Source organism: Macadamia integrifolia, chromosome 5, assembly GCF_013358625.1.
Source record: "Macadamia integrifolia cultivar HAES 741 chromosome 5, SCU_Mint_v3, whole genome shotgun sequence".
Classification (NCBI taxonomy): Eukaryota; Viridiplantae; Streptophyta; class Magnoliopsida; order Proteales; family Proteaceae; genus Macadamia; species Macadamia integrifolia.
In genome coordinates, this window is record NC_056561.1 from 13,072,395 (window position 1) to 13,086,887 (window position 14,493).

The 14,493-nt window shown below is 37.5% G+C and overlaps 1 protein-coding gene across 2 annotated transcripts; it reads right to left on the bottom strand.

Moving 5' to 3' along the window:
• Positions 1 to 348: 348 nt before the first annotated feature.
• On the bottom strand, positions 349 to 14,457 carry LOC122080090 (coiled-coil domain-containing protein 12). 2 transcript variants are annotated; one of them, XM_042646967.1, is made up of 5 exons: positions 14,303 to 14,457; positions 13,364 to 13,529; positions 5,994 to 6,126; positions 5,792 to 5,906; positions 349 to 718 (listed from the first exon to the last, which is right to left on the bottom strand). In XM_042646967.1, exons 2-5 carry the CDS (start codon positions 13,519 to 13,521, stop codon positions 654 to 656), a joined length of 471 nt encoding a protein of 156 aa, XP_042502901.1. In that variant the 5' UTR covers positions 13,522 to 13,529; positions 14,303 to 14,457; the 3' UTR covers positions 349 to 653. The 2 variants fall into 2 exon arrangements, with proteins under 2 accessions (XP_042502901.1, XP_042502900.1); XM_042646966.1 differs by lacking the exon at positions 14,303 to 14,457 and having other exon boundaries at positions 13,364 to 13,542.
• Positions 14,458 to 14,493: the final 36 nt, after the last annotated feature.

Consider the following 14,493-nt stretch of genomic DNA (forward strand, 5'->3'; position numbering starts at 1 on the left):
TCGAGAGGAACTCCATTAGGGGAAACCTGATGAACTATGATATACTGTTCAATCAAATTCCAAGTCAAGCAACTGCAAACCTTCCAAGACCTGATAAAACAGCATTCTTCCAGCTGATACTGAATAGACTGATAATAGCTTGTTTGGTATAGGACTGATTATGATCTTAACCAACCGACCGATAATAACCCGGTAAAATATCCAACCAAACCAACCAGTTGACACCCTTACGATCAGCTTCTTAACTTCGCGCTGCAGAGGCACATTACAATATAAATACATTCCAAAAGCCACTTTAGGTAATGTTTGTACTGATGGTCATCCCCTTTTGGTACATAAGAGCTTCTATTAGTATTAGTAATATATTTTATGGATTTAAATAATTCCAAATCAAAATTTATAATCCAACTGTACAGTTTGGGTACCACCATTGGATGAAACCATAACCCTATTTGGTGAAAGTTTCAACTAATTGTTAATTTTACAAGTTCTGTTGGTGTATGGCTTCAACAGAATCCTTTACATGTTATGCAGTTACAAGGTTTCAGAAGACAATGATTTCAATTCTCATGATATGATTGGTTCATATAAAGGGAAGAAACCTTGATGAATGACACCCATACTGATAACCTTCTGTTGCTTGAATTTGTATTCTAATCTTCAGCAGCAGTTAAACCATTCTCCTCCGCCATGGCTTCATTCTCCTTTTGTTGCTCCTCTGCAGTATGAAAACCATTCATATATCAAGTAACAGAAAAACCCACACAAGAGTTATTATTTTCTTAATTGAATGTCAAGATACCACCTTCTATTTATTTTATTATTAATGTATATTATGCTAATGAGTGTTCGCATGTGTTTGTTTGCAGCAAGACCAAAACTTCATAACAAATTTTGTGAGAGTATTGTATGCATTTTCGTTTCTGTTTACTCATGTTTTAGGTGGCCTTGCAAGTTGCGTCTGGGCCTTGGTGGAGTCTGCCACCAGTTGTACTAGTAGTGATCACCTTCATGACTGATTGGAAACTCCATATCTCATGGATGGACAGGTACGATCATTGAGGATAATTTGTCATTGGCCATCAAATGGTTGGACTCGGATTCTGGGGTCATTTGCGTACATGCCTAAGCAGGCTAGGGAACTTTTAAGTAGATTGGAGGATGAGGAAGGCAACTGCCTTGATGAATTACCTAGGTAGAAGTGGGCTGACATCATTGGTACTTGAGAATCATCCCAGTCAACAACTCGGCCTTATCCCAACCAAATGGGTCAGCTACATGGATCCGAGGAAAGACAAAAAATAATATTAAAAAGGAACACTGCCACACAAATTCGGTAAGGACCCACTTAGATGGGGTCGGCTACATGGATCCTTGCCCTCTATACTGCTCTATTCGAGGCCATACTTGAAACAAGACCTAAACTATGCAAATCTTTTCTCACTCCTCCTATGGTCATTTTGAGCCTCCCCCTAGCTCTTTTATATCCCTCAATCTGAATCAGGACACTCCTCCTCACTAGTGCACCCCAAGGGCTCCATTGAACATCACCATGCCAACTCAATGATGTTCTTGAGCTTATCACGTGTCGGGGAAGCTCCCAAATCAGCTCTTATATGGTTGTTCCTTATATTATCCTGACTATTTTTGCCACATCCATTTCAATATCCTCATCTCTACCACACTTGGTTTATCCTATATGACGCTTCTAAACGCCCAACAACTCACTTCATACATCATAGCCGGTCGAACAACTGTCTCATAAAATTTTCCGTTAAGCTCTCCAATCTTCACCATATTGTTATATCCATCTTAGTATAAATAAAGTTACACACCATATATTCCGTCTTCGTTCTACTTATCTTAAGCCCTCTTGATTCCAAGGTTGATCTCCTTAACTCCAACTTATTGTTAATCATGCTTTTGTTTCATCTTGTCATCTTGAATGTTCCTAGTTAATCATCCATGATTAGCACAAACAAATAAGGGCTTAAAGCTGATCCTTGATATAACCCAATTGTTATTGTGAATTCAATACCTTGCCCTTCACAGTTCTTATACTGGTCACCACGTCCTCATACATATCTTTAATTATATCCGCTTACTCACTCGACATCCCTCTCTTCTCTAGTACATGCCAGATTAACTCTTTAAGGACTCTGTCATATGCTTTTTCTATGTCAATAAAGACTATATAGAGATCCTTCTTGCAAACTCTAAATCTTTCTATGAGCCGCCTGAGTAAGTAAATTACTTCTATCGGGGATCTACCGAGCATAAAATCGAATTGGTTCTCCGATATAGTAGTTTCCCTCCTCAAGTGGGCCTCAATAACCCACTCCCATAATTTCATAGTACGATTCATTAGTTTTAAGCCCTCCAATATTGGAGCTTTGAATGTCACCTTTATTTTTGTAGATCAAAACTATATTGCTTCTCCTCCATTCGTTTGGCATTTTCTTTGCGCTCACAATCTTGTTGAGCAGATTGGTGAACCAAGACATACTACATAATATAAACTCTTCCACACTTCTATTACATCGTCACTTGGCTCTGGTGCCTTGCCTACTTTTATCTTTCCGAAAGCTTCTTTACTTCATGCACCCTGACCTTTCGAATATATCTATGGCATGTGGTGTCTCGATGTGTAATGCAATCATTCGGGACGTACTTGCTCGAAATGTCTCCATTTAGTAGGATGTTAAACACTCTTCTCACCTCTTCAAAATGTCCTCATCCCTTACTAGCACTCTACCATCATCACATTTAATACATGTAACTTGGTCAAAATCTCTAAACTTCCTTTCTTCCATTTTAGCCATATCTTATAGATAGCCTTTTCTTCTTCCTTTGTGCTTAGATGATTATAGAGATCATCATTCTTCTTTGCCCTTGCCTTCCCCACAATCTTCTTAGCTTCATTTTTGGCTGACTTATGTTGTTTTAGATCTTCTATATCTTAGGTCCTTTGCCAAGTCTTAAAGCTAACTTTCTTAGTCTCAATGGCTGCTTGAACCTCATCATCCCACCACCAAATTTCCTTAGTTGGATGGCGTTTTCCTTTTGATTCCCCTAGGATATCTTTAACAACTTTCTTAATACAAGTTGTCAACTCAATACACATTGTGTTAGTGTCACCCTCAAAGTCCACCTTTCCTTAGTTGAACACTTTATTTGTGAATGAACACAAGGTATCCTCCTCTCGCCTCCACCACCTTATCTTAGGGCACATACGGTCCTAGGGAGTGAAGCATATATTTATAGCCACTAATCTATGTTGAGTGAATAGGCACCCCCCTGGGATCACCTAACAATCCTTACATGATAATCTATTGGACCTTTCAGCGAGGGGGAAATCTATTTGGCTACTATGATGTCCACTTTTATAGCCATATGTTCCTCTCTCTTTTCAAAATAAGTGTTTATAATGGATAAGTTATAAGCAATCGCAAAATCTAAAACTGATATGGGTTGGTTCATTAAATTTCCCATAAATCTGATTCAAATCATATAAATTCCCTTTAGAATGGGCAGAGCCTGCAATCAATTTTTTTACAATTAGCCCTCACCTATGAGCCGCATTGGACGCCTTGGCAAGGTTTTGGCCAATGTAGGTGCCATTTTGGGTTTTATTTATTTATATTCGAGAGGATCCTAGGCTTCACTACGCCTAATGAAGCAAAATGCTTCACTAATCTGCCACACATGAGTACATGGGTTTGGTTGATGTGATTGAGGGCCAGACGAACTTTCATTGGTCTAAATTAGTGGAAATGGCTAAAATAACAAAGGTGCCATTTCATATTCATAATGGCATTTCTGTACCCTTATTGAAACTTTGAATCAGACTTCGAGCCACTTCACTTAGTTTGGGCTAAAATTTTACCATGAGATGGATATTGGATCCTCTATCATGTGTCAACTCCTAAACACTGCTACGTGACAATAGTGAATCGTAATGCTTAAGTAGGGATAGTGGTGTAGTTTTTTCCTTTCCAAAACTCATGTTTTCATGCTTTTCTGGTAGACCTTATTGCAACTTATCATTTCTTTAAGAGGGGTTATGATAGGAAAAACAGTAAAACAAAAGGGTTAAAATTGGAAACCAAATATAACTAAGCCCTTAAGATCGTGGTAATTGGAAAAAATGAGTGTTTCCTTGACGTTTATTGCTTGTTCAGATGAAACTTGAATGCTTAATGATCATTCATTGATTGGTTAATGCTTCATATCTCCTCTTTACTTTTTACTTTTATACTACAACTAAGTCTACTCAAGTCTTAAAATGACTTGGTTAGGATATTAGTAAACAACTACTAACATAACCTGAAAGCAACTAGACTAAACCTGGTTTTATGAATGCCTGGACCAATTAGGACTCATTTAGGCCACCGCCTAGGTGCCTATGCACCACAGTTTTGAGCCAACTACTTGGCTCTTGGCACCTTGACGAGTATGATTGACACAACTCGAGGCCTAGGATATCACTGTAAATTTTGTAAAATGGTTCACAAATATTTACTAGTCTGCAGCATATTTCATTTTATTAGGCAACAAGCAATGACATATATATATATATATAAATCACACATCTCCGGATATTTTAATAAGTTTGTTCCAAAAAGAAACTAGGGATGAGTGAAGGAAGATAAAATTTGGATGAAAAGGGGGCCTTGGAAGAAGACATGGCCCTAGATGGACTGGGATGGTGGAAGAAGGTTTTTGGAGAAGATAAGTTCTACTGGGTTATACCAAATTGGGAGAGAGCATAAGGGGAAGAAGAAGAAACTAAAGAGCATGGAATCAATTGTTTTTCCTCAGGTTCTGTTTGTTTCCAGTAAAGAAACATAAAAGGAAAACTGTCATATAAAATCAACATAAAAGAAATGGAAAAACTTTTTAAAGAATATGAGCCTAAAAAAGATCTGTTCACAGCACATTTTTTTTTTGCCATCCAGAAGGTGATGCGCGCTTTTTTTTTTTTTTTTTTTTTTTTTTTTTTTTTTTATTATTCTTATTTGCGCTATTTTTTTTTTTTGTGTTTTTGGGGGTGGAGGGGTCCTACCTACCTAACATGCCCCATGGCACTTTAACTACAGCTACTAGAGAGAGGGGAGGGGGTGCCTTCAGGCAAAGGTGAGGACAGGAGAGACAACCTGTGACCTCTTGCCATAGGACCAACTCTAGGGGAGCATTAAGGCACAGGGTGAAGACAGGAGAGTCGACCCATGACCTCTTGGAAGCCTGCATTTTACTGGCAAGGCAACAACCATGTACTAGCACTTGTCTTCAGACCAATGTTCAATGTATCCTTGAATGTTTTAACCATCCTATATTTGCATGCACCTTCTCAGAGTCTTAGATTTTCAAAGCTTTCTTTTGCCATAGGACCGACTCTAGGGCTGAAACTTGACATGTGGGCATAAAAACCTTGGGGTTACATGTCTGGAAAATTCGGGCCCCATCTAGGTTGTCACTTAGCAGATATGTGGGTAGCCCACAAATACCTTCTAGGCAAGCCACCCAGCAAAAAATAAAAAAGAAGTTTTTCATTGACAATTTTCCTTTCAAATGTTTTTACCTAGAAATGAACATAGACTGAAAAAAAAAAAAAAAAAAAAAAAAAAAAAAAGGGTATTCCATGGAAAGACCAAGGTATTCATCAACAAAGCCTTGTGAATTGTGATTATTCCAACCACATGGTGAAGATTGGTTCAAACAAAGATCAGGGTAGATGAAGTTTTTGCCACTAAAGAATAAAGAGGTTTATCAAATAAAGTTAAGTGCTCACCCATTAGTTGAACTACTGCCTTTTGAGTGCGTCTTTCAAGCTTTTCAAGCTTCTTTAGCACATCCCTTTTGAGATCCCAGTTCGGCTTCTTTGGAGCAATGTTTACAAATGGGTCCTGCACAATGCTTCAAGGTTAGGATGGACAAGATAATGAGATAAAATGCATAACCAGCAAAGATATGCTTCTGGAGTTGATCATCACCTTGGTCTCCTCTGGTGCTGGAGGTTCTGTTGCAATTGGGTCTTCAAACTTTGGCAGGACTGGGGCAGCTAGCTTACCCTCCTGAAGTTGCTTATCATGAGGAAGGTAGTTCCTGAACTTCATGCTCAGGCTCCTGGAAACAGCATTATAGATAACAGTGCAGACCTAATAAATATGTATCTGTGCTAACAATCATAAGATCGGCCAAACCAAGTTCTTCGTACACAAACAGAACTATAGGATAAAAGGTAAATCACATCATGATTACATTGAATATCAAGGATAAATGGTAAAAGCTTCATTATCAAATTTGTAAGTTTACGATACGTGTGGAAGGAACAAAGCATTAGCTTCTTCAACTCCAAGTCCTATAAATTCTTGCCTTTTCTCCTGACAAAGTGCTAGAAAAAATGGCACCATAAGAGTGCTCTCTAGTTTACCCCAAAGGTGTGGTAACACAGACCAGAGAAGGAAGTAGCAGGAATTAGCTATAGATAGGACAGTCCAGCATCCTCCTATCAATAGGACATTGTGCTACTTTTAGCATTCTAACCAGTTAGGACACTTCAGTAGTCTATCCTGTAGGGATACTCCTGTGTTTTAAGTTGTTAGGGCACTCCAGGTCAGGCTAATCATGGGATTACGTAGGAGACTTTAGTAGTTGTTTTCTATTTGACTATTTCACTTGTGTTATTTATATTTTATCATATTGATGCAGGTCGATCATTGGATCTACAAGTGATGGGATCACTTACTGATTGGAGGAAGAAAATTCCAATCTGAAGGCTATGGCGGTCGAGCAGGATCATCGAATCTCATTCAATCCCTTGTTCATTGAAAAGGGATAGAATGAGTCAATAACCCCGAGGCTTGAGAATGGATTGAATAAGCTATCACCTCTATAGAAACAAAGCATCATCAGACTCATCAATGGGTGGAAGTCAATCAACCAGATCAGCTCATTTTTTTCCATACCCTAGCACCTTCACCCAAGAGAGGGAGCGAGTTCCATACCCTAGCACCTTCACCCAAGAGAGGGAGCGAGAGAGAGAACTCTTCAGCCATACATGGCAACAACCAAATCAAAACCAAATTACATTCATTCTATTCCCCTTATTTGTGAGGGTGGGTACATATATGGAAACCCTAATGTAGACTAGGATAGGGGTCTAACCAATTCTCAGCTTCAGGATCTTTTAATCTAAGAACAACCATAACCACCCAACAATATAACAGAAAATCAAAATAATATAAGATAGTCTAGCAGGCTATCGACTTCAATATGGCAGTACTAATGAGGTCAAACCAGCAGCAACCTTTTTAGAACTAAACCAGGGACTGAAAGTAGTTCAATTGGATTCACAAACAACTGTAATCCATGAACCAAAGTCTAACACAACAGCAAGAGTCAAACCAGTCCAATCGATCTCAATTTCAGAAATTCTGTAACTGAATAAACAGCAGGGAATATAGGACTGAAATCATCAACTAATGAAGTCAAATCAGTGAGGAATAGTATCAGCAATCAATTAGCAACACCCAACAGAAATCGATTCGCAAATCTGGGCAGAAATTAGGATCAGCCAGAATAGGGAGAAATCCCATAACTGCAGATTCCTTGGTCTGATGAGCCTCAAATTAAGGTTGAGTTCCCCTCTATATGATCTTAACACTCGATCAAAAACAGAGAACCATCGGATGGCTGGATTTTCAGAACAGTACAGGGGCAGCAGGAGAGAAACTTGAGATTTCCAGAACCAGAAATCAAAAGCAGTTCAGATCCCTTACCTAGTTGAAGAACCTTGCAATTAACTTTGAAAAGAAAGAAAGATTAGTTGAAGAGACCTCTTGGACTTCACGCTACAAAGAGTCAATTGGATCAAACACCAATTCCTTCAGCCTTGATCAAACACAAGACAACTCTTCATGAAGAAGACAATAGCAACAGCCATTATTTTTTTATCAAAATCATTCTAGGCTTTTAGGAGCCTCCTCTTCTTTATTTATAATGTTAATGGGGGAGGGAATTACAAAATAGAAAGTTCCTCAAAAAGCAAACCAAATATTCTCCTAATACAATAGTTACTAAAAACTGAAATTAGAAACTAGCTAAAAAATGAAACTAACTACTAATGACTTGACTCAATTAATAGCTTGACTCCTAAAGAAACAAATATAACTCAAATCAAGCCCAACTAAAAAGGAAACTAATGAAAATGGAAACTAACTAGTAATCTCGTATTCAATCTTAGAGCCCCCCTTTTAGACCCATAAAAGTGGTCTATTACACTCAAAACACATGGGATCAAAGGCCTAACATGTATGGAACCCGACCCTAGGCTTATTCCTAATAAAACAAGCCTATTTTGGTACTTAATCTGCATCAAACCCAGAATCAAAAATAGACTCCACTAAGAACTCCTAACTTTCCTACTCTAAATAAACAACCAAATTTAATAAAACTCTCACTAGCCTAAAATAATTAGCATTAGGGCTATTGTACAGCTAAGATAAACTTGAACTCTAGACATGGGACCCATTGATAAAATAATAATTTTTGTGCACCCCCTAACACCCCCCCCCCACTTTTGAGATTTATAATTCAGCTTATGATTCTTTAACTAAGTCCACATAATTACTCAAAAACTTTTCTTCTCTAATCCTTGCCAAATTAACTCTCTAAGGAGGATGGACTCTATCATAAGCTTTTTCAAGTCAATAAAGGCCATAGGACTATAGGAGATCCTTCTTACATTCTCAACATCTTGATATTAATCTTCTAAGCAAATAAATAGCTTTTGTGGTTGATTTTCCTAGCATAAAACCAAATTGGTTATCCAAGATATTAGTTTCTAGTCCCAGGTGTTCTCTCCCATTATTCAATAGTATGACTGATGTAGGGCCGATAGGCCCCAAGAAAACGAACCCGATTGGATGTGGACCCACTTAAATGTGTAATAGCTAATTACTAGAATCAGTGGCAATGTGGTAATTAAATTGAAGTTCACAAGGTAGAGTGGTACTATTGTAAATAACCAGGAATTCTTAATGGAGTGGCAGAATCGTAATTCTAAGAAAACTCCCAACTAAAAGTAACAAAATGACAAATATGGGTTAAAGGGGGTGTTCAGGAAAATAATAATTGTGAATGGGAAACAGAATAGCTAAAGCAATAGAGGGTAATTAGATTAATCATGTTCAAAAATAGGTTAAATAGAACTCAATTTAGTGGGCAGGGCATACTTGCAATTATCATGAACAAGGCTGCCGCCTTCTCCATGACAACAGGATAACCAAGGCGGAAACCAGAAACTTGAGATCGATTCAGCCACCTAACCAAGGCTCCAAATCTCAGGAAAAATTGTGAACAGAATCGCCCTCCCCAGATTTATTGATACCAAGACTCAATAACATCACAAGCTTTGATCAAGTATTAAAGTTCTGAAATTCCTCCAGGCGGTAATTGCAGGATCAGCCATGAAACATACCTTAAGTTCTCAATAGGGTCGATCACAGGCACTGAAATCTTAGGGTTTCTGATCGCCTAGAAGAACAGTTCCTTCAGTCAAAATCTCAGGTAAGGAGAGTTAGGATTGAGAGATTTCGGTTGAGTCCCTCTCAGGCCTACTGGTTTGGCGATGGCAGAAGTGAGTGCAGGAAGATGAAGAAGAAGGAATAAGAGAAAGAAAGATAGAGAGAGAAAGAGAAGTCGCGCAGGGAGGGTGATCGCACCATGAGGGAAGAAGGGGGTTTTCTCACAGAGAAGGGGAGGGGAAGAGAGAAAAACGAGATTGCAGGGTAGAGAAGAAGAAGAAGAAGAAGGGAGGGAAGAAGACAGCCACGCATGGGGGGGGGGGGGTTTGACAATCACTTTTTTTTCTTCATCAATCAACCAATCTTCCCATGAATTACATGTCTAATTTATAATAAAATAAAATTAAAACTTTCTAATTAAAATCAAAGACTAAGACAGAAATAAATCTCCTACAAATAAGGACTCAAATAGGAAACAAATATACTCAAATAAAAATAAAATCCTAGAATATTCTATTAAACTTGGAACCCAAATTGGATCTGGGTCTTGGTCCAGGTTCTAGAGTAGGTTTGGGTCAATCCATCGGAGCGCTGCTGCATCAATGACTCAATAGTTTTACTCATAATTATTACAGCTTCAAATCTGTACTTTCACCATTAAACATGACTGTCAGATCAATCTAAGGACCAATTCCATTGAGTCTAGGCATTGTTCTCAAAGATTCTGTAGATACAAATCTGGTAGAGATTGGAGGTCATCTCTTTGGTTCTGGTAAAACTTCCTCTTTAGACCTCAGGCATGTGAAAGCTTAAGGGGACTCATCCGTTGGTGTTGGACAGCTCTCCTAGGCCAGAAGTAATCCATGGAGCATTAACATCCCATTTTGTTCAAGACCCCAATCTAGAAATGACATTGCATGAGAATTTCTTAAGAATGGGATAGTAAGGGAGGCTCACTAAAGCACATAAATCAAAAAAGTGGGCTTATTTTAGTGGAAACAAGGCTTGGGTTGCGTTACATATATGTTCGCCCTTTGGTCCAAGGAGTTTTTCATTGTAGTAGGCATGCTGTCAAGTATCAATTGTAGTAGGCATCCTGTCAAGTATCGGTATTGGGCGATGTATCAGAGAGCTGGTTTTAACAGACATATCAGAGAGACACTAAATACACTTAATATATGCTTTGATACGCATGGATATGCTTATGATACATACAAAACAAGTATTTAAGCTTTATGAACCATAAATAAACAGTAAATAATTATATCCAACCAATGTTAGTTTATCTCTGCCTTCACAGTATCTATGTGAAAGTGCAATATCAAACCTACTAATAAGTAAAAAGAAGAAATTAAGAAGATTTGAAAAAGAAAATCTATTTTCATATTGGGATGCTGACTCAAAAGTAACCCTTGAAGGTCCAAACCAAACAAGCAATATGTGAAGTACAAACATATTATCTAGTATTAAGTAACATAAATTAAATATATACACATTAACCATACTACACTCTACTAGCAACTTATTAAACCTGAAGTAGTATGTAATTATTAACAATAAGCACTTGGCAACAAAGACAGTTATACATTATATATCACAAATCATTCAACTTGAGCCAAATCTAGGTCAGTTTCTCCAGTTTACAGGTGTTACTTAACAGAAACAAGCAAGAAAGACCAAGATTCAAGCAAACAAAAATCAAATTTTTAACATATTTCAACCAACATCTTTGGCTTTCAATCTCCACATTGATGAACTTTAATGCAATTTTTTTCTTGTTTAATCACTCCTCCTATGCCGTTTTTTTAGTGTAGATGGGGTCCACTTAGGTTTTGGCCAAAAAATCAGAGTAGGAAGAAGTTTTCTTTTAAAAATGGGATTTTTGGTTTCTGAAAACCTATGTATCTGTCCATATCGGTCCGTAATGTATGGATAACTGATACCACCGTAGTAGGCCACTTTAATGGGCTTAAAATTTGGGTAGGAGTTAGGAATACACGAATTATTTGTTAGTTAAGTTGGGGTCTTAGTGTTCATTTTTCTTTTAAATTCTATTACTATTTTTTTATATTATCTTAGTTAGATTATGTGAGATGTTAGATTTCCAGCTTGTCCCAAATTCCCAGTGACAGTCTTTCAGTAAAATAGGTTTCTACAAAGTCATCAGTAAACAATCACTATGCTATCCTATTTTGGGTTAGCAAACACTATAAATATATGTAAAGGCCTGTGGCCTCTTCATCAATTTGAGAAGTGAGGCACTTCATATTTTTCTGAAAATTGTTGTGGATTAGTAGATGCTTGGGTTAATTCTCAGGTATACCAGGTGGATTCCTTCGTGGAAGAGTGGATTCTCTTCACTAGTTAAGTGGATTCCTGGCCTATCTATCTTTCTATGTTGCCTCCTCTTTATATAACAGGTCAGACATCTAGTTTCCCATCACCTGCTATACCTTTGTTTCTGCCCAATTTCATATTTTTGCTTTGATTTAGATATCTCTTATTACTACTCTGTTTGATCTTAGATATTGCATATCAGACAATCAGTTACTACCTATGAACATGGTTTAAATTATCTCCGATACCGATACCATACCCTCCGATACGTATCTTAAATTTAGCCGACCGATACGATTCACACTGATACAATACATGAAATTTTTAAAATCTTTTCGTATCAATATATATGCTACGATACATACCAATATGCACCAATACACCATCGATACGTACTGATACTCTATGGAAAATATAAAATCGAGATGAAATATATGTTTTGGTATGTATAGTATTGGTACGTATCGGTGAGTATTAGTATGTATCGGTGAGTATCGATACGTATCGGTGAGTATTGGTATGTACCGACACAGTGCGCTACGGTCATATATGGGCCAAGATGGGTATTTTTCAGAAAACACGATTTTTTGAGGAGTTTTTGTTCCAAAGTTGTTGCCAGCCATATTTCTCTTTAACTAAAGTGGAAATCAAGGTTGGGAACAAGGATTTTACATTTATGGGACATCTACAAACCTTAAAATCTTAGTGCGATACCCTCAATTTAGTGTTTATACATAATACATGTTATCAATAGCTTTTTTTAACAAAATTTTTACGCAAAAGTATTTAAAAAGGTGTTTCATATCCATTTATATGCGTATCTTTAGCGTATCTTAGCGTATCTTCGATACGATATGATACCCTCCGATGCATATCTTAATTTTGGCCAACCGATACGGCGACCGATACCGATACTTTAATCTTTGCCTATGATCTATCTGAAATTCTGGGTTTACCCCTTAACCTGTGATTCTGCTATACTAGCCTGCATAGGGCAGACTCTCTCTATTTTCTGAGATGCACTGCAGAATTTCTCCACAGGTTCTAATCAGTACTTGATCCGAATCCTGTGCACTTCTGACAATCCTAGCCTTTTAATTAATATTTCTCCTTTTGTCTATTCTATTAAACCCTATTTGTGATCCTGTTAAGCTAATCTCCTAATGGAATTTCTGTTCATATTATTCTGTTGTTATTTCACTAATGTAAGAGCAACAAAATCATTACAAATATGCTGATAAGTTTTCCAATCAAAGAGCGCTCCATCCTAGACTATGCTTTCCCGTACAGCTTACCCCTATGACATTGTAATGTTGTTTTATCTTTGTTTCTTGTTTCTTTTCTCATTGCTGTGGGGTTTGTTTTCTTCGGCTTAGGTGCTCATATTATAAAACTAGTTCATCATCAACCTAGTGTTATTCACAATCAAAATATGCTATGAATAGGTGAACAAAGAGAAAAAGAGAAAATGCGAATGAAAATAAGTATAAAAGGCTCACTCTTCTTCATCAGCATCATCAGAATCCTCCTTCTTATCTTCATTTGGAACTGAATCATCATCAGGGGTGTTTAAGAGCTCTTGAGCAGCTCTAAGAGCTTTCAGCCTCTCACGCCGAGCTGCAGCAGCTTGTTCAATGGATTCCTCTTCAGTAGTCATCACTTCACCTACATTATACATAATTACATAAAGATAAAATGATATTTGAAAAATGTACAACTACCCCCTCATTCATCCATTACTGCCTCTCCTTTGTATTCTGCATAAAACTTTCACATCTATCATGCAGAATCAGATTACATAACTCAGCATACCTAGTTTCTGTCACACACAAGATTTATATGTTTAATGTGAAGGAGGCCACAAGTCGTAGAAGCAGACTAAGCAATGTAATATAACGGAACAGTTAAATTTTTTTACCATTAACATAGATAAACATTATAATCAAAGCTTGCAAAGAAGACATTTACAGATATATTATCTTTTCATCAACTCCTTTCTTCCCCCCAATCCCTCTTTTCTTGTGTTCTTTTGTAGAACTGGGCAGGGGAGGTGCTCACGACAAAAACATAAGCTTCCAGAGTTCCAGTACTATGCATTCTCCAAACAGAAACAATATGAGAATGGACAAAAAAAAATTATTTTTTTAATAATAATCGCAATCCAAGCTATTATCGATATTCTTCCAACAGAACAAAAAGCCACCGATAAGAAACACTATACAACATAAATGGCGACATATTAAGGGAAATTGATTTCCATTTAATCAGACAACCGTAGAAAATCCAAGACAAACGTAGAACTTATAAACCCAGATCGGAAAACTACATTTACCAAATAATTAAAAAAAAAAAAATCTTTTTTGACGTACTAAGCTATTTACCTATTGAATAACAGAGAGTGGGGAAGTTGAAAACATCGAGAAAGCGAGAGGTTCTACCTGGTTCACGAGGTCCGAAACCCTAGCAGTGCAGAGTCGATGGGGTTGAAGAGAAATAGCGTGCACTCTGTAGTCTATACTGTTCTTTCTCTCTCTCTCTCTCTCTCTCTCTCTCTCTTCTCTCTCTCTCTCTCTCTCTTCTCTCTCTCTCTCTCTCTTTTGGAATTGAGCCTTGCGAGTGGGACTTGAAA

Coding starts and splice junctions, on each gene's coding strand:
- LOC122080090 (XM_042646966.1), bottom strand. CDS start 13,542: ATGTATAATGTAGGTGAAGTGATGACTACTGAAGAGGAATCCATTGAA. Junction 6,127..13,363: donor GATGATGCTGATGAAGAAGA/GTGAGCCTTTTA, acceptor TGCTGTTTCCAG/GAGCCTGAGCATGAAGTTCA. Junction 5,907..5,993: donor CAGCACCAGAGGAGACCAAG/GTGATGATCAAC, acceptor AGCATTGTGCAG/GACCCATTTGTAAACATTGC.